This window comes from Cyanistes caeruleus, chromosome 3 (genome assembly GCF_971803275.1).
Source record: "Cyanistes caeruleus chromosome 3, bCyaCae1.hap1.1, whole genome shotgun sequence".
NCBI classification, from domain to species: domain Eukaryota; kingdom Metazoa; phylum Chordata; class Aves; order Passeriformes; family Paridae; genus Cyanistes; species Cyanistes caeruleus.
This window is the reverse complement of record NC_141703.1, coordinates 28,361,658-28,382,764: the sequence shown is the minus strand read 5'-3', so window position 1 is coordinate 28,382,764 and position 21,107 is coordinate 28,361,658. Positions and strand designations below refer to the sequence as shown.

Genomic DNA, 21,107 nt, shown 5'->3' with positions numbered 1-21,107 from the left:
AACATCTTTGGTTGCTCACTTTTGCCATCACACCCTTTTCTTGCAGCTGCCCTATTCACCCAATTCAGACCCCATATCATGTGGGCTCTCATTCTCAGAGTGCCTAAAGGAGGTACACTAATCACAGAGAAAGCTTTTATCAAAAATCCTTTTCTCCAATGTATGGTATACTTTTCATGTGTTCTGTGTGTGCAAAATTAAAAGCAAATTATACAAGCAATTTAGAAGAAAAACTGGTTTTCTGCTTTTCTTTCATTTTGACTGAAGAACTACAAGTACCATGCGATATTATTTTTATATGCATTATAATTGGAATTAAGATGTGCCACAACTAGCAAACCAGTTTAGCAATAAACCTTGTTTTTTGCAGCACCAAAATTCTTCCAAGATTTCTCGCAAATGACAAATGTGTTTTGTTGCCCTTACCTGTTTTCTTCTCAGACCATTATTACAATTTATATAACTGATCTGAATGCATCTGACTAGGTTACTGTGATTAATGTGTTCAAAAAGACACGAAATAAGGCAGACTTAAAGATACTGGATATGATCTGAGACATATCAAGAGCATTCTGATTTCTCTAGATGAAGTTTTGCAGACAGAAAGAAAAGAATATTTTATTCTACAGTGTACAGACCACTCCTAGTATTAGTGACATCAGATGGAAGGTCCCCAAAGGGATTACTAACCCATCTGAAACCCACAGGTCTTGCAGAATGTGTTCACTCATCACCACCAGGAAAGGAAATAAACTCTCAGTTGCTGTCAGCATCTGCCATGAGATTACAATGCTCTTTTACAGTGTGTATACTGATCAATCAGCACAGGGCATGCTCCTTGAGTCCCATAAATAGCTTTTAAAGTGATTCCTTGATTATTTTAACACTTTTGTCCATCTTTGAGGAGTATAAGCATGTTCTGGTAGGTACCATTTTGCTTTAGAAAAATCTCATACAAGCATCTAAATAGCTGTCAGCTTCAGTAAGCTCTACAGACTTTTCACATCTAGTATACTAATTTATTCCAGGAAGTCTTAGCATAAGTTTCAAGTTTCTCATACACACACACACATACATACACACACACACATCACAACTTTTCAAACAGATAAATTAAGACCTTAGATTTTTATCTCAGAGCTAAAAGAGTATTTTGGAATAGTTTACAGATGACACTAAAAGATTTATTCTAACCTGAACTGCTGCAGCATCTTGACCATTGTAGTGATACAGGAGACCAAGTGCAAAATACCTGTAAAGACAGAGAAAATAATATTAAAATTGCTAGAACTTTTCCACTAATTTCATAATTGACTGATTAGCACAGAGAACAAATAACAGCTTACAATGACATGTACATGGCCATGCCTATGTACATGTACATGTACATGTACATGTACATGTACATGTACAGAGACTTGGAAGTCTCTGTAGGCTGTTTTTATGAATCAGAGGAGTGAAGTTCTGCCTTAGAAGTGTCTCCATCACTGCTGTCCCCAGGACAATTTGCAGATACTAGATCCAACTTACACAAAGTATGTGCCCAATTAGAGATGTTTCCCATGCCATTCTTTCAATCCTATGTACAGACATAACATGCCCCCAAATAACTATTCCTCCAATACTTCATCAGCTGTCATTAAATCATATTTTATTTTGCGTTTATTTAAAACTCTGTTTTACTATTGGAGACTTTTTTCTTTCCTGTGGCATGGAGTCAGGTCAGGCAAAGAAGAGCTTTGTACAGTGCAACTACAGAGTGGTTTTTGTGTACTCTGAGAAAAAAATCAGCCAAGTTCTGTAGTGGCTGTCCTCACAGAACAACGGTCTAACATTCATTCAATTCACACTTGCAACAGTATGCTATGCAAATCACGCTTAACAAAAGGTCTTAACAGAACACCTGAAATAAATGAAATCACCCCAAATATAACCACAATTGAAGACTCTTCCTCACCACTATAGTTGCTACTACTGCACCAGACAGTTTAAAGCTAAAGAAAATGAAAACCAAAACAGAAATACTACCTAAGGCTGGAGTTTATATTTTACACATTTACTATCTCATGTCTCCCGCTTAATGAGAGTCAATTCTCTGCCTGCTGGCATTTCTGGTTTGAAGTAATTTGCAGTCATCTTAAGTCAATCAGTCTTTGGTCAATCAGTGGAACACAGAAAGCTTGCAATTCAGAAGAGCTCTTTCCCTGAATAAGCAACTACAATTTTAAAGCCACTAACTGGTTAATTGCATTTACCTAAGGTAGTGCAGGCTTTAAGGCATCTTTTCATTCTGACTGTGTACAGCTACTGCAGCCATTCCACTCTCCCATTATCACAAGGGCAAACAATCCACTTTTTTCTCCCAAACTTGTACCAGTTCTTTACTTTTGTGTTGGATACAGAAACTTTCATGGAGAATTCTGCATTTACCAGGATAAGACAGAATGCATTTCCTTTACCTTAAGACTGTCAAGTAATAGCTTCTCATTTTTAAATTTTTAAAATGCTACATTTTTAAATGCTAACAATGTTAATTCATACTGAGATGTCTTCTGGACAAGTGTAAGCACAGGAACTAAAAGTACTCAAACACATTGTTCTAGAAGCTAAGAGCATCTAAGGCAATTTTCTCTATGGTCTAGAAGGTGCAATAATAAAAAACATCCACTTACTTTTCGTGTTTTTCCAGCCAGGCAGCACTATCTGTTAAAAGACAGAAGTTCTCTGAAACTAGGAGATCCAGCAGGCTTTCATGATTTGCCTCTGCATACAGTTTGAGTAAAGCTGTGTCGATATCCTCCTTGTAGCCATTTGCAACCTCAGTGCTACGGACTTCATTCAAGTAACTCATGAGGAATCGTTTGCATTTTGTCATTTTCTCCTGGTCCCCTTGGGTCAGCTGGTTCAGGTCCGCGTACTCGTGCAGAGGGGGATGAGACCGGATAAATGAAGAGGAAGTAGGCAACAGGAAGGGGTACAGAGAGATCAGCTCCCGGACATCAAGCTGGCCGCTTCTGCAATTACAGTGTCAAACTAGATGAAGCAAAAAGAAAGAAAAAGTATACATAGGCACAAAAAAAAAAAAAAAAAAAAGTGTGCTCACATATGCTTAGAGTCACCACACTAATATGTAGTCAGTTACTGGAATAGTTTTTTGCTATATTTTTATCATTCTTCCTCCTCTAGACTTTGAAAGCTCTGAGACTTTAGAGACTAGCCAGTCTTTTGCTTTTGACCTTCCACAGATATTCTCTGGCATACACAAAAATCAGCTGAACTGCCCTACAGCAGTTCCAGGACTGCTCTAGACTTTATCCATACATTATGGGAGCTAGCCTTCTGATGGAAGAAAATAAAACAAAAATAAACAAACAAACAAAAACTTTAAAAAATGGCAAAAGTGAAGCCTTTTAGGCAAGCCACAAAGACTGTGTCCGTGTAATTCTGGAGAAAACAGCAACTTCCTGTACAAAACTAAAGCTTTCAGAACCTGTTTGCATGATGAAAATATTCTCCCCAACCCTAAGAAGCACAAGATTCCTCATCTGGCTCTCTTCTTACAGAGGTTCTGTAAGCAAACCACAGATACTGATTTTACCAGTAAGTCTGTTGTACAGGTACAGGCCTTGGGTGGCCTCCATGGAGGCTCCTCTGGAGTGGCTTTTCCACTTCAGGTGTGAGGACATGCTATACTTTTGTTCAGCAGCAAGTTGTAACATAGATATGGCACACAAAACATTTTTCTTTCAGCCTAGAGTGAAATTCCTAAAGTTTTTTAAGAATTCATATTGTGAGAGAAGAATTTTTTTTTTTTCCGAACAATCTCTAATTTTCACAGGTAGAGTGAACCCTATTTCCAGACCTTGCTTTAGAAGAACAGCAAGACATAAAGATATTTTATTTCACTATCAAAGTTTTTATTCAGAATTCACGTTTAAAAATGAATATTCCTGCAGTGCAGGAAATATTGTTGCTGGAAAAAAAATATCAAAATAAACTTGACAGTCCTCTAGAAGAAACCTGCTTAGTTATTTCATTGCAAAAGAACTTTTTTTAAATAATCCTTATCTAGCAGGTGATCAGCAAACTCAAAGACTTTCTCTTCACAACTTAATTGGAATGAATTCCTAAAATAAGCAAATGATAACACAGAAGTAGAAAAGCAGCAGATTTCTACAGGCAATAAAGTGTGAAAGATCATCATAAACAGGCTCATCCTTTCACTACAGACATGCCCAGCATCGTTCACTTCTTGCCAGAGACACAATTCCAAAACCACCCAGGAAATGTGAACTAGTAGGAACCATGACAATCCCCATTTGCAACTTTTAAATATTTTTAAACTTTTAAACTAGAATCCCTATTTTAGAACTTCTCTTTCAAGTTAATACAAGTCCTCTGGCTACAAAAATCTACACCAGGAGAAAGAAATTCTGGAAGACAGCAACAACACCAAATTTAAAAGCAGCATCCTCTCTTCCAGAACCTAGTGACTGCAAAGCACAGAAACAGCAACACAGACAATAGAGAAGAACTACAACAGACAAAAATGGGAAGCCTTCCCATGAGGAGAGGCTTGAACAGCAGATTTTCCCAATTCATGCAGGGATCTCCTACAGCCTAAAACCCACCTCCACACTAGAAAGACCCACCTCTAACTGAGGGTAAAGCATTCAGGTCTACTTCACAGATTTCTGCAGCTGAAGTTTCTTTCAATCCCTCTTTTGGGATTTGGCTTTGAAATTCTTAGATCTACATTATGATAAGAGACAGAAAAACCAAGAAGTAGCAAGTTCTTGTCAGTGGCATGACCTGATGGTTCCAAGAATATTTGAGTTTTCAGTATGAACTTATTACAGTAACCTAACTGCAGTTTTAACTATTGCAACTACTCTGAAATTTCAAGTTCTGAGGACCACCAGATGAAATATATTATATGAGATGCATTACACTAGAAAATTAACCCTATTTGAAGAGTATTTTCCCTCCAATCCAAATGAATCTTCCCTGATTTATTTCAGAACTAAAGCCAACCCATAATTTGACTAATATCCACAGGCTGCTCAAAATTTGTGCAGAAACAATAAGTTTGAATAAATCTGGAGAAATTGAAATATAAACATCAATTCCCGTTCTAGCTATGCTGTCAAGTATTTGGAGATGGCCCTAAGCTTGAGTTGGAGACTATGACCATTGAAATGGATGAAGTTAAAGAAATGCTATATTTAATATGCCACTTTTAATAAGTTTTAAAATGTTTTCCAACTTCTACAGTAGCTTCTGAGTCCTTTAATCTTACCATCAAAGTTTTCCTACATGAGGAAGTACCTAGCTACCTTACGTCTGACTTCACAGATTCTGGCCTCAATGATGATCTGTTTCCAAAAGGAGAATCCACTTTCAGCTTTGGCTAGCCCAAAGCCTAGGCTGTGAATCACCTGTGGCTCTCTCAAGCTAAACTGTACAGTTTTGTTCTCCCCACAACAGTGGTAAGCAGTAATCAAACAGCCTCCTTAAAAGTACCACATCCTCCATGACCTTCTTCAGAAAAATACCAAATACTAAACAGTGACCCCACCTGCACAAATGGCTAACATTCAGCTCAAGGCTTATGGCTCTTGGGATTTGTGGATGTCTTCTGGATCTTTCCATCACATCTGGACAAAACCCTTTTAGAGTAGCCACAAAGGAACTCGTCTCTTTTGAAAAACATGTCTGGAGCCTTCAGCTTCTAGCATCTCAGGCTCAGCAAAATACAGATAGAAACTTAACACACAGCAGAAAATAAACTCTTGAGACATGAGTGCTGTGAGGCAACTTCCCTTTGAGCAATTCTGCGTTAATTCTCTTTGGGCTTCATATATATAAACAATGCAACAGGAAGAATCTACAAGTCTTCAGGAAACTTAGGTATTCAGATCCTCATATCTACAGATATCAGAGATGCCAAAGAAGCCTATAGTGTTAGCTGTTTTGCCTAAATCCCATTGGCTGTACTGGAAGCTTATATTCTTGAATCACATTCAAGATGCAAATCCTATATCACCGCTGCTTTTCATTTCTCCAGGTACAAGTACCAGCAATTTTTTAAACCTTTTCAGTGTAGGAGAAAATTATACCTAAATTCTCTCTATAGGTTTTCCAAGGTGAAAAATACTATGTAAAGAGTTAACATTTTTATTTGTTAAAAAGAGCAAAGTTTAGAAAAATCCAAGCATCCAGCGGGTCAGAAGGCAAGCAATATCTAACCAGTAAACACTGAAGAGAACTGGTTTTCCTATGACAGCTGCCAAACATCTCAGTAAGGCATGGAAAATTCAGCAAATGACCTCCTAAAAAGCACTGTTTGGTATAACTCTAATGACAGCAACATGAAATAGCACAACTATAAATCACAACTGCATAATACAATCACAATTCTGTTATTGCTTACAACAGCATTTGTCAGACCAAAGAAGCCCTACTGTTGCTTCTCACTCAGTTTTAAGATTAATGGTTCTAGCTGAAGAAAATTATCCTCCTTTTGTTGAACTATCTGAGTTTCAATAAAGCTACCACATTCTTCCTTTTTGTCAAACTTCTTCAGTATTCAGAAGCATCAGAATTAACCACAAGGAACATGGCAAATTACTTCTCTTAAAAGTTCCAGTCTTTTAGAACTACGAATTTAAACATAAGATATAACTGTTTCTTGACAAGGTTATGCAAGAAGGGTAACAATACAAGAAAATTAAGACTTTTAATCCAATATAATTCCTCCTGCTAAGCTGTAACTGTCAGATATTTCCAAGTAGTGAGACAATCTCACTTCATATTTAGCCAGAAGCAGGCCCATATATCACACCAAGATCTCTGAGGTACTGCTGCTACCCTGTTTCACTGCTTAAATCCCTCTTTTCTCAGATGGGTACCAAGTTTCCCTTTGACATTAAAACTGAAGTGATTTCTAAGACAAGACTGAAAACCTGCACCGGGATGGGAGGAAGTGTTTTCACAGACTGCCACTATCTTTCCCATTTTGCCTGTGAGCATCAGTAAGTTTAAAATGAACAAGATTGATTGAGACTGTATTGGGGCACACCCAGCTGTTATTCTAAATCAGTGTGCCCACCAGGGATGAAAATCAAGGAACACCTGACTACCAGAAGTTTTTTTCAGAGTCACCAAAACACTCTGCTTAGCTTATGTGTGACTGGACAGAAGAAAAGCACATAAACTTATTCTGGCTTTCTTCCCTGAGCAGACATCAGCAATTCATTCATCAGCAGAACTGTTGCTCTGCTTTGGAGTTGCAGCTTTTAGAGGAAACGAACACCCTGGGCTGCTGACTCAGCTGCAAAATTTGTGGTTGGACAGCACACTTTCTCATGAAGCATGTTTGTTTCAATAGAAGAGCTCTCACAATCCTATTCATTAAAGCTTATTTGTCAGATGGACTGATAGTTGGATGGAGGATGCATAAGCAATCTTGACTCCTTCCACAAGGTGGTAGAACCACTCACAGGATACATTTCCCTCTTTTCACTGCTCTTAAAATATTCTTAACTATGCACCACTTGTACTTCTGCTTCAGATACACAACCCAAGGGTCAGATACACAAGCGTCTGAAAGATTGTAAGGGTGGAGAAAGACTGCAAGTTGCTCACTGATGACAATTACCAGGTGATACACAAAGTGGTTGTGGCCAGAACAAACTGTTATTAAATGCTGTTCAGGCCTTTCCTGTCATTCCCTCATCTTCACTCAGTGTACACTGCTCATCTAAGCCCAGTGCCTCCCATTATACTGGTGAGCAGGAGGCAAAATGGCCAAGTCCCTCACCAATAGCAACATTCCTCAAAGCTTTACCTTCCTCAATGCGTTTCCATAAATCCAAGGACAACTTCTTTCTTACACTGTAAACACACTTACAAAATACTGAAAGTGTCTAACCTTAATCCTATTCCATAGACTCTAAACAGATTTAAAGCAGTTAAAACTGAATTTCAGCAGATAACAAGGAGAGTTATTTTATGTGGTCAGCATGCGTTCCACTAACTACAGACAGTGCTGCATCACGGAATGAGGCATGGCTAGGAGAAATGAAATTATCACGTAGAACAAAGATAACAAGCAGCATTTTCTGAATGAAAGTAGAATATCAAGGTCAATTTATAAAAAAGTGACTGCTGAAATGGCTAAAACGGCAAGGTTAGTACAGACTTCAAGAACAAATTTGTCTTCTGGAAGAGGTCTAGCAGAACAAGTGCTAAAGTAAATGCACTATCATCATCCTCATAAAAATTAGTACAACTATGTCAATAATGCTTAAATTGTAACATATTTAAATTATACCTTTTGTTAAAAGTATTAAAAAAAAATTACAAAGCAATGTTCATGCTGTAAATCACAGCACAGACTCAGTGATAAAGCCTTGACCTTCATGGGCAAAAAGTAGAAAAATCTCCATACATACAACACTCAAATTCTTAATGCTACTATATGTAACCATCCCCCCAAAAAATCAGTTGCATTAACTCTTCAGCTATAAAGTTGTTTCAATGTTACACTCTTCTTAACCCCAACAAAACCATTTTACTACAGTGAACTCACATCTACATATAAAACATTCAAGCAACTAAGTTTTTCAAACCAAGAACACTAACTCCTTAAAGAAGGTAAATTATTAAATTTCTTGTCACACAATTACCTGAAGAGCTCTTTTGCTTCAAGGAACTGAAGCTGTGCAAACTGTATAAAACCTGCTTGCTGCAGGATTCGTTTGTACATTACCTATAAAAAAGAAGGAGGGGGGAAAAAAAGGTTTATTATATTTGTATTTATGTAGTGCTAGTTACCAGTGCAATAGCTACCTGCTGTAAATCACCAAACAAATGATCTTCAGCCACACCTGACAAGTCAAAAGCAAAATAAACCTTAATCTTCTACATTTTAAATTATGTACCTGAATATATTGAATCTACTGCCCAGGCTCAGTTTCTTCCACAAGTGTGTGAACACAACACTGCTCAAAAGTACTTACTAAAAGCAAAGTCAACAAAGAGCAAGTTTAAGTTTGCTTGTTCAAATAATGACTTATTTGACATCACACTGACTTAAGTTTTTTCTTGATTTCTTATTTGCAAACATAAAAGTCAATGGTTATCTTTGAAGTTCCCCATGATTCAGTAAGCACAAAAAATAAAGATGGTCCCACTTGACCACACACAGCCACTTCCTTCCTGTTTCATCTCTCTGATACAAAATTGCTGACAATTCTCATAGTCTCATCCCCACCCAGCTGATGGCCATATTTTTGACCTTTTGCCAGTTTTTTGTTGTAGGTCTTTTGGTTTTTTTTTAAATAAAAAATTCTTCCAACCTATCCAATAATATTGTAATATGGTTAAAAACCAAGTAAACCATGATATGGAAAGCTCTTTGTTATCAAGCTTTAATGTTAAGGTCACACCTAGAAAGAAAATGTCTAAATGAAGCTCAGTAGAAAGAGAACACAAAAACTACTGTAAATGATAGGTAGTTATTAAATCTGAATGGTCAACCAACTAACAATTACAAGATGAAATCACTGTGCTCAGAATATTTCCAACAGCAAAAGAGAAGTAGTACTTAAAGCAAGGAACCTATACTGTGCTCTGCAGAGCATTCCCATTCATGTCAACACTGGTATTTTGGCAAATACACCCAGCTACCTTCACATGTCCTCAGTTTTTTCTTCAATTTGCTCATGAATACACAGCTTTCTAATGTTTCACACTGTACATGAAGGCTGTTACTAATATCAGACTTAAAAAAAAAAACACTTTCAACAAAAATACCCAGAGTAACTATAATACAATAGGAATGTATTCAAGGAAGGAATTGCTGAAGAGCACCAGGCCTCAAATACAGTGGATTAATACTCTGACTGATGGTTTTTCACCTTGATTAAAAGGTTATGGATTTACCAAAAGAAAAGCTTGGCTTCAGTCTATTTAGTCTGTACATGCTTTACGAATGGTTTGTCTAATGGAAATACTTCATCTCTGTTGTTAACAAGTCTCTAAAATGCTTTGTAAGGTTGTGGGCCTTTTCTTGCCTCTCCAGAGTATAGGAGAAAAGGGAGAGACAGAGAGAAATGTTATCAGGCACAGTTTTTCAGACAAATTTAACAATATCAAATTAAACAAACAATACCTCATGACACCTTTATATTAACTAACGCTTTACATTCAAGCGCAATGATTAAAAATAGAGCTAACTAAAGCTAAAAGAGAATTTAATTAGAGTTATGAAGTATAATTTCTTTAGGGGATTGACTCACAAAATAGCCAAAATATTTTTGATTTCTGACAGTGTTATTACATCAATACATAGTAATCTGTGAACCAATGAATACCTACCTGGTCACCTTCCTAAGGACACTGCTGAATGATTTAATTCTGCAAATATTTGCATCTCATGGCACCAGAAAAACGTTAAAATCCAGCCTGACTTTCCAGGGAAAGACTTCTCACCCTGCTGACTAGTATCAAAAGTACATAAACTGGGGTTTTCCCCTGCAAAGCCTATTTTCAATTTTTGCAATAGAGTGATCACTAAAATTTACATATTTAATCAATTATGATATAGTAATAAAGTTTGAATTAATCTCACTAAAAGCAGTGCTTTAATTGCAGAGCTTAGTCTGTACAGCATCTTTTTAACAAAAAGTGATAAAGAGCTCATTGATAGTGTAACTATAGGCTGAAGGAACCAGTTTAAAATTTGAACTGATAAAGTGGTATTCACTTTCATTTAAATGTTGATCTATCTTCAATTCCCTTAAAGCCATGCAAGAAAAAATTGTATATATCTACAGAAAGACACTTTCTGAACTTTTTTAAGATGCAATGATGAGATAGACGGTACCCAGGTAGATTTTTAGCTGACAATATAAACACTAGATATTAAGATGTCCTAAGGTAAAGATTATGGAACAAAACAGAGCAGATAATGGAAAATTCAATATTCCCTTTCTCACAGATTTTTAAGAATGGACTAGACCTACATGTCAAACACACAGAGTTAAATTCTGTTTATGACAGAAAAAAAATCTTCAGTTCTTCCAGATCTGCTTGTCAGATCTGGAGCAGGCTTCTTTTAAAAAGGTACTCAGCTACACCCAGTCAAAATTCAACACGTTATTGAAGTCCTTTATAATTTCTCAAGAACCACAGTAGGACTTGTAATTCTTTAGGCAAATTCTGCACTGTTGATTGAACTCACATAAAAAAAACAGTAGTTATAAAAACATGGCATCAGTTTTGTATTAATTCACATCTGAAAAAGCAATAGGAAAAAGATGACTGTTGAAGCTGTGATTGCTGTAGTGAAGTCTTAATTCTCTCAAATGCTAAAGAAATCCTTTCTAAAATGGTCAGAAATACCAACTACATTGTCCAAAGGAATTTTTCTAGAAAGCCACTTTGTCTTTTTGTCTTTCGATCAGATTTGGGTGCAGTTAATATGTTTTTTGAAACTAAAAAGAATTAGGAAGAAAAAAAAAAAAAAAAGATACCTATGCAAGATGTCTGTCAATCTAACCAAGGTCTTCACTACCATCAACCATGATTTCTGCAAACGTCAGCTGTCCTGAAAAATTAATAAGTAGTATTCAGTCATTTCATGGTAGCATGGTAGAAAGGCCTTTGTATTCTTCCATCAAAAATTACATCTGTCAGAGTCATCTCCTTGGAACACTTTTACTTAGAGTTTTTTACCTAGCAGGAATTCCTGATGCTCAAAGACAAAGAAATTTTCATCTATTATGGCAGAGCTAAATTTGCAGTCTGCAGGGACCACAAGTTAAATAACAAGTTATAGCTCCTAAGGCATGACCTGCTACTTTTCAGTAACTAAATATTGACTGTACAAATAATTCTGAGAGTACAGTAATTCATTGTTGCTGTTCCACTATCATTCTGCATTACCAGCATAAATACATATATATTTATGCTGGTAATACAGAGGGAGAGCATGCACCCATGTATGCATGCAATGACAGAGTATTGAACAGTAGGGGGAAAAAACCCCATGTCCTCAAGATCTGCCCTGCAGTGCCCTGAGCTCAAGTGACACTTAAGATGGCATCAGCCATTGCCAACTGCAGAGCTAAAGCATCATCTGGCAAAGGGAACACTATACTTCATGAACCAGACAATAATAATCACTGTTATGTATCGATAGATTTTAGTGGCTGGATCAAGTGCCTTAATGTCAACCCTATGCACTCCATCCTACTGCTTGTAAAATGGCAAAATTCAGCTGCTCAGAATTCAGAAATGCTTGCAAAGTAGATACCAGAAGATACCTATTAGAAAATACCAACTTTTTAATAGATATGTATTATCTGAGGATAGCTCTCAGAAAGGAGTTAGAAATGAGTGACTGTGTGATCAGTTAAAGGATGTCAAAGAAATGTTGCAAAAACATATGTAAGGCATTCAATCTGGTTGAGGTCCATCAGACTTCTATTACACAAGACTACGGTAAAGAAATCCTGATGTGCCTGCAACAAACCTGTAATGACAACACCAGGTATCAGAGTCAACATGTGACATTTCCAGCTACAGACAAGCTCTGAAAAACTGCAGTAATGCCTCAACAACTAAGCCAAGCTGAGTCATTTTAATAGGAGTCAGTGGGAAACTCCATCAATTCAAGAATTTGATAATTGGTTAATATCAGTTTGCAAATACACCCCAGAAACAGAACAGGATATTCTGCTTGCAAGTACTATGTTTTCTGGTTTTCAGCTGTAGCATAGAGTTGAAGTAACTGAACACCCTTAAAAGCACAATAAGTTAGAAAGAACTGACAATATTCTAGGAAACTAATTTCAGGAAGACCAACCCTGTGCACTTAAGATATTTATGGAAAGAAAGTAATATCTTTTAAAGGCTGAAAAATTCTAGATGCAAGAAAACTGAGGAGAAATGAGATTCTACATAATCAATTGTAGTTCATCCTGTGGCAAAATACAGACAGTCATCTCTCACACTAAACTTACATAAACTGTATAAAGAAATAATTGGAAAATTATAAGTCATCACACATAGAAGACATTGATTAGATTGTGCATCTTGTCCTCACAGTGAGATTTTTGTTTGCTTATTTAAACAGATTTGGAAGGGAAAAGTAGGAAGTGAAGATAGCAAAACATCCTGGAAACTGAACTCTTTATTTGCCTGAATACTTTTCAGCTTCAAGTACTTTCAGGTAGCTGGACCTTCACAAAAGGATGGGAACACTTTTCTCAACAAGCTTCTTAATTCCAGCAGTCTCCCAGCTGCTTATTTAAGAGAGGAGTTAAGGATCAAAATGAAAGCTGATACAAGTTTTAGTTAATGATTGCCTTCAAGGGCCTTGACCAAAACTGAAATGAAAAGGAATTATTATCTTCTTGAAATTTAAATTAAAAAAAAAAAAAAAGATCCTAATAGTCAGATCATTTTGAACCATTGTAATCCTGTAACTTCCAGTCATGTTTCAAACTTTACATCTTTCTAAACAAACCAAAAATAACACCAGAAAAAAAAAACAAAAAACCAGAACTATTTTAATGGCAACAAAATGCTCCAAAGTATATTAAAAAAAGGAAAACCACAGATTTTCTTCAGGTTATAGATCAAGTTTTGCTTTTACAGTAAGAAAGAAACTAAGACAAATATTCATTCACCTACTACATGAGTAGACATGTCATGCAGCTTTTTATAAGTCCCTAGATAGGAGCAAATACAGTAGAATATGTATGGCAATATAAATCAGAGGTAGAAGGGAATGAGTACAAATTTTTGTCAACACAGAAATCAAAAAGATTCTTCACCACACAAAAAGCTTTAAATCTAAGTTACACAGCAGTACAAGCACTACTTGTAAGAGCTTGGCAGTAAGATGCATTTTCTTAAGATTTCATCATTTAACTTTGAAATTAAGTGCTACTGTGGAGTTTGGGATACAGTGAGAATTTTTGACAAAAAAAGTAAAATTTCAAAATTCTAATTTAAAATAAATATACATTTTTAAAAAGCAATAGCAAATGGTAACTGAATCTAGTACCAAGGAAGTATCCATTGCATCTTCTGCCACTAGGTTTCTGGTTTTTCTCTGTTTTCAATTCTCTCAAGGTCCACACTTGAAAAAATTCAACAAAACCCCAGAAAAACAACAGCTTTCAACCCTGCCAATGTCACAGCTTCTTCAAGTACAAAACAAAATTTAGCAGAATACCTATTTTCCTCAGGCTGAAATCATAAAAGGTATTACAACTTCTCTACAAGGTAAATTCCTCCCCACCTTCTCCAACCACTTTACTAATGGAACACATGACCTCACTGTGAAATGTATATTTTCATGAAAATTAAAGGAAGGACAGACCTGAAATTTCTCTTTTGGAATATTCCTTCGAGCTCCTTTTGCTAGAACAAGGGCTTCTTCCACTCTGTGGCTAGCTAGAAGATCCTGAATCTGTTTTTCCAAAGGTAGTGGCACCAAGATATACACACCCTTGTTAGTAGCAACAATCACCTTTCCTGGACAGAACAAACAGATATATTCAATTTACAGCCTCTACAGAAAAAAAGCAATTTCAGAAATAAGCTTTAAAATACACAATTTAAGATACAAGAACCTAAAAAGTGTTAAAGTTGCAAAAGTGACCTTTGCTGCTATCACATTTACTCAATAGTACAGTTTACCTATGAATTCTGCCTCAGAAATACACAGATATGGTAAATTTATTTAGTTACAGCAGATTTTGTTCCACTCCAAGTAAGAGAAATTGGCTAGAATCACTCATGATGAACTAAGCTGGTAAGTTCACTGAAATTATTGTCCAGATTTGAGAGAGTAGGAACTTTTAACCAACAGGTATTTCTCCAGACTTATATTTGAAAATGTTAAGCCAGACATCAAATCTAGAAAGTAATATACAGTTCACAGTGCTACAGTTTGTAACTTGTCTGGGAAAAAAAAAGTAGTACCATAGTATAGTCCACACTTAGGAGTTCTCAATTAAAGAATAGATCAATAGAAATTTTTGCATCTTTTTGTTTAACAATTTATGTGAAAGATCACATTTTAAATCTCTTACACAGATATTAAAAAAAATATTTTTCTTTTGTATTCCTTTCTAATATGTAAGAATTTTGTCAGGATAGTCAATGGACAAATACCTGTAGGTCACAATTACTGAGCTGCAGCATTAAATTAACATTGCTCCTTTGAAAAAAAAAAAATCAAGTTACAAGAAAAAGCTCTAGCTCCATAGACTCCTACCCAACAATTAACTTGACAATTACAGCACATTTAATGAGCATACATTTTGTTAGAAGTCTGGAATTTCAAATTACTGAAGTCTGCAAGGAATCTAACCAGGACATCATTTACAATAATAAAAGTTTCAACAAAACAGTCAACATAATTGTTAGATACTTTGTTTAAAAAACAAACCCAAGTGACTGCAATGGTTGTTCCAGAATTACGGATGTGACAAAGTGTCCTTTTTAATACCTTCAAAGTCCTGTAGAATGTGACCTTCTTTAAAAGGCAGGGTTTGCTTTTGCTGCTGGTCCAGCATGCTGTGCACCGTAATGAACTCATCATCCAGAGCAACCACGTAAGGAAAGCACAAAGCTGCCCCAATCACATTCTCTGACCAGTGCACTGGGGCCCGCTGTGAAATCCCATCTACAGTAGCAAACATGCCTACAAAAAGGGAAAAACAAAGCCTGAGGCTCATGCTAGTTGAAGACTGTTGTTTTCACTGCACAAAGCATGGGTACCAAGGTACAGCAATGGAAAATCTCAGAGCAGGCGCAGTATGAGGCAGCATGATGACAACATATCACACCTCCCTGGACTCAAGAGATACGTCGGTTAATTCAGTTCAGTTTTTATTTTTTCATTTTCCTTCAGCACAGGAACAGACAATGCCAAAAACTGAGAAGAGATGAATACTGAAACAAGCTAGCAAGAAATTCAAGTTTAGTAAGTTTAAGAGGTTTCTTAAAGGAATTATGCCATGTAGTTTAAATTCATTTCAGAACAGTACCACTTACTGAGACCCAACCTTCAAACAATCTTGCCTTAGTAGGAGTTGCAGACCTGCACCACCTGACTTATCTGGCAATGCAGATGTGTTTCTTCTTGTAGTGTCCAACGTCTAAAGAGCATTTTAGTAGACATAATTGTTTACTTATACTTTTTCACTTTTGCTACAGCCAACAGTTTCAGAGAACAAGGGCCCAGTTCCTTGGGGTGAGTCACTTCCTGCGAAGCATCTGTGTTTTAAATCATTTGAAAAAATGCAGAGGCTGTTATAAAGCAGCACAGAGCAAAGACTTTCTATTATCCCAGTGATAACTCCTATGCTGTCTTCAGAATAACCAAATTAAAGTTTCACTTAATTTGCAGAGTGTTTATTTGTCATTATCTTTCCTCATGTCTAGTCTGTCCTCCATTCTTCTCCTAGCTTAATAGACTTTTAAATTGATTTAAGACTACATGCCACTGGTTCTATTCATGCTACTTGATATTTCCCAATTCTGAGATATTAATTGAAGAGAAATTTTAGTCTCAATTTTCAGGCCTATTTCCATAAAGATTTACTAGCACAGTGTAAACTTCTATTCTAAATGTGAATTCATACCCCTTGATGGTATTCTCATGCCATTAAAAGACATGCCCATGAAAATTGATCTTTGGCAGCAGTGAGCCACTTGACAGCTGGCAGAATAAGTCTGAGCTCTAAAGAACTGAAGAGATTAAAAGATTATGTTATTCAATTTACAAAATCTCTTCCAAACAGAGGATAATGAGGCAAGGCGAGCTGGGTACAAGGACCTCCTTGGAATTTAAAAAAAAACCAAAAAAAACAGAAAACGGGAAAACAGTGAAAACAGAAGATTGTAGACTTTTACAGAACTACAGTGTAGAGACCAAGATATTGGATCCCTTACAGAAGCTTTCAAATTATCAGCCCTCTCCCCTCAACTAAGGGCTCTTTTTCACTACAATGATCAGCTTTTCAACCAGAGCACCTTACAGAAAATATGATTTGAGTCATAATATATAATTCCATATTCACTCTATAGATCTTGATATTATGACTCAGAAGTAAAATTTTATGTCAGGCATGTACTGTCCAGTTTTAAAGGCTTTTCACTTGTTATTCCATGATATAATCTCACTTCAAAATGTGGGAGAAAACCTGTACTAAATACATACTAACTAGTAGTAAACTTAGGGCATATTATATTCAAAAGACTAATTCTTAGGCTTTTCTATTTCTGTGAAGTTCCAACACAAATAATTATAAACCCCGTATTTTTTTTAAATGAAAAAGCTCTTTTTCAGGTAATCAAAAAAATCCTTTATGGAAGTGAGAAGGTATGCATTCAAGTCAATTTCTCTCTACATCCCTCTGCCTTCAATAGCTAGAGCTTCTGTGGCAGAATGATACATTTTCTGTCTTCATCCAGCTCTCACCTAAGGATAACAATAAACAGAACTACAAACAGAAACCACAGCCTTTTTATAGTACAGGAATGCATCTGATGAAACTTGAGATAAGATTGGCAATCAATTCCATATTAAAAATTGCATAGACTACCCAAGGATTACAAGTTATTAAAACAAAGCACCACTTTCTTTTTACAGGTTTGGTGTTTTCAGAAATACCATGACATACAGAAATACTTTGTATCATCTGCAAACTTGTCGAAGGTGTGCCCTTCCCTACCGTCCATGTTATTAAAATCATGTTGGTATTGACCTCGCATTGGCCCCTTGGGGTACAAGACTAGTGACTTGCTTCCAGTTGCACTGCAAGCAGCCAAGCTTTCAATCCACCTCAACTGTTTCTCCAGCTCATTCTTCATCTGTTTGTCTACAAAGGATTTCATGGCAGAGAGCATCAAAGCCTTGCTGAGCTTCACAGCTCTCCCCTCATTCGCCAAGCTGGCACCTAATCACACAAGACAGTCTGGTCAGGCAATTTCGCCTTTTTAAATCCACATGGATTACTTCAAATCACATTCTCCCCCTTTGTATATTTGGAAACAGCTTCCAGGATTTTCTCAGATCACCTTCCTGAGGATCAGGGTATGGCCAGCTGCACTTCCCAGGTTCCTTTCTCTGGATCACCTAAGGTAGGAGTGAAAACATTTGTTTTCTTCCAGTCCTGAGGAAGATCCTTTGATCATCATAACCTTTCAAAGATAATAAATTGGCCTCACAATGACATTGACCATCACCTTCAAGTATTCATGAGAACATCCCATCAGGTCCCATGGATTTGTCTGTCCAGTTTATTTAAATGTTCCATAACACGATCCTTCTTTGCTGAGCACGGGTTTTCCCACTGTTCCTAAGGGCTGAAGATTCCTTAAAGAAGGTCATACCAGCAGACTGACATAAAGAAGGCATTAAGCACCTTAGCCTTTTCCATGCCCTTTGGCATCAGGTTCTCCACCCCATTTAACAGTGGGCTTCCACTAGCCTTCCGGTGCTGCTGATATGCTTGTACAAGCTCTTTTTGTTGCCCTTCATGGTGTTCAGCAGAGTCAATGCCAGAGGACATTGACCTCTGCCCTGGTTTTGGAAAAAGTTCATTTTCTTCTTAGCAACTGGTGTTTTGGATTCAGTAGGAGAACCATGTTGATAACACTCTAATGTTCAACAGAGCAGCACACTCCATCATCTCCTCAGTCACCATCAGTGCACTCTGGAAAACTCCTGGCTTCTCTCCTGCTGTGCCGCCCCTTTAGAAGGTACTGTGGTACAAGTGTACCCTAAAAAACAGGGCCAGCAAATGTAAAGTTCTTCCTGTTCCCTAAAGGCCTTACCTACATCTTTTTCCTGATGAAGTGGTCTGTTCCAGGCACTCACCACAATGGGTTTGCTTACCCATGTTAGTTTGCTCTCTAACCCAAATCCATAAACTCCCATCTGCCTCCTTCTTGTTCCAAGGCACTCCAGCCATCTTCCTACTGCTTCCATGTAAAGGGTAACCTCCATCTTAGCTGTTAACACACAGCTGTGCTGATTTCCCAGAAAAACTAGAGAGAGCTTCCACTACCATGATGCTTTATAAAGACTTATTTCTCTGCATATGCCTGAAGCAGAATCTCTTCAGCTCTGTTTGCTGCTTATGGCGTCTCTTATCAAACCAACTTGACCTGATTTGCTTGCCAACACAGCTTACCACCACCATGCCTAATCTAAATCCAACTCACCATGTTGCTCAGTCAAGTTGGCAAAAATGGTTTTGCCTCACTTGATCTGGTGGATCCCATTTCTTCCTTAAATAGGGATCCATAGTCCTAAAAGACAAAACCCATCACCACAAGCTCTGCAATCAGTTGGTGATCTGCACAACCCGGGTACTTCTACTTAAGTTCTTCCTCACCAGCAGGATTGATGAGAAAACCCCCATCTCCAATATGAGGGAGTCTCCCATTACCATTACTTGTCAATTCCTCCTGGTGCTACTGCATTGTACAAGCACAGATGATTTGTTGGACAGAACTTGCTGCTTTTTATCTGCTACTATAAGCACTGAGCATATTACATAGATGTAGATCAGCAAGCAAAGAAGTAGAATTCTTCCAGTTATGAGAAGTCACAAGTTTCCAGTGCCTGCCATCACAGAAGAGCAAAGACTCAACCTGTCCTTCCCCTCTGTACAGCTGGAGGTTGAAGGCTCATGTCTGGGTCCAGGAGAAGATTCCATTTCCTTTTTGCCATCTCTGGTGCCACATACTCTGCTGACCTCCTCCTACTGCATCTAGTTTACTTGGCAACAGAAATCCTCAACCAAGCACACATCTCCTACGGGCAAGGACAACATTTTTACTTGGTCAAGTCACAGCAAGAGGCAGGAGGCATTTTGTTCAGCTCAAGGTGTGAGGAGCTGCACCCTCCACTGGGAGCTCAGTTTGAGTCAACATCTCAGACCATTTGGGGCAGTTGCTCCAGCTGGAGCTGGGAAGCATATCCTGTGCCAATATCAAGAAGTGATGGTTGTAATTTTAAACACTTAAAGCCTCTGTAAAGCAGGAAATCTGATTAAAAATACGCAATCAGATCTTCACAAACTCAAAAACTGAATTTTGGTAAGCAGTTTCATGCATATCAGAAATAATTGACTTTTGAATAATAAATTAACTAATTACTGGATAGAACAAAGAAGCACCAAAAATGAAGTTCCTCCTCCTTTTGAAAGAACAAGCTAAATACTAACTGCAAGTAAATACAACAAAGTATCAAATGGCTGAAGATCTGGTATGAACAATTCTAACAATCAGTTTAAAATCCAGTGTTCAGATAAAGAAAAAGGTTATATACACAGTTAACTCAGAAATGTTTTACTTTATCATTATTTTGAGCACTTGCTTTTTGACAATCTAAGTTCCAGTCAACTCAAAAGAAAATTAATATAAATGAATATCACTTCAAATACTCTAAAGCCAAATACATTAATGCAGAATATCTCCACCTCTGCAAATGAGGCTGAGCTTAGCATAGATGCTCTACTGAGTGCCAAATCAGCATGCCCAGATCAATGAGACATGTGAAAGCAAATCAAAATTAGACCTGAAAATTTACATCAAGCCTTTTCAAGTCCATGCATTCCACAGCAGAGGCCCACCTGAGATACCAAGATACACAACACTTATCTACTTATCTACTATAAAGGTGCCCAACCATCTTCATAACTTCAAAGAGACAAATGTTAACACTAGGAATTCTACCAAGGAAGACCAGCAAGATGGATAATACTTAATAAAAACATCAATGGAGAGAGGATAGAGAATAGAAGCTAAAAAGAGTTTAATTATGCAAGGAAAAACTATACAATTGATAGCAAATACTCTAAAAGGTCTCTGAGAAGACAAGCAAGACTTTGCCTGTATCATGAGGAAAAAAGTGGTTTATAGCAAGTTTACATGCACTTGCTTAAGATCTCCCGTACGTGACATTTTAACCCCAGGACATTCTACTTACACAGGCGTGTTGCACTTTATAAGTAACTTTTTTTTCATGTAACTCTCTTACAGTACACCTGACAAAAGCAAAAGTCAGA

General features: G+C 37.1%; 1 protein-coding gene across 6 annotated transcripts in view; it reads right to left on the bottom strand.

Annotated features, from left to right (window-relative positions):
- Positions 1 to 21,107, bottom strand: part of TGFBRAP1 (transforming growth factor beta receptor associated protein 1) — a 40,060-nt gene that overhangs the window by 10,747 nt on the left and 8,206 nt on the right. For all 6 annotated transcript variants that reach the window (XM_086880340.1, XM_086880338.1, XM_086880341.1 and 3 more), the window contains exons 3-7: positions 15,533 to 15,727; positions 14,399 to 14,553; positions 8,691 to 8,773; positions 2,673 to 3,014; positions 1,195 to 1,252 (exon numbers count right to left, since the gene is read on the bottom strand). In XM_086880340.1, coding sequence (XP_086736466.1) covers positions 1,195 to 1,252; positions 2,673 to 3,014; positions 8,691 to 8,773; positions 14,399 to 14,553; positions 15,533 to 15,727 — 833 coding nt within the window. The remainder of the gene's footprint in view (positions 1 to 1,194; positions 1,253 to 2,672; positions 3,015 to 8,690; positions 8,774 to 14,398; positions 14,554 to 15,532; positions 15,728 to 21,107) is intronic.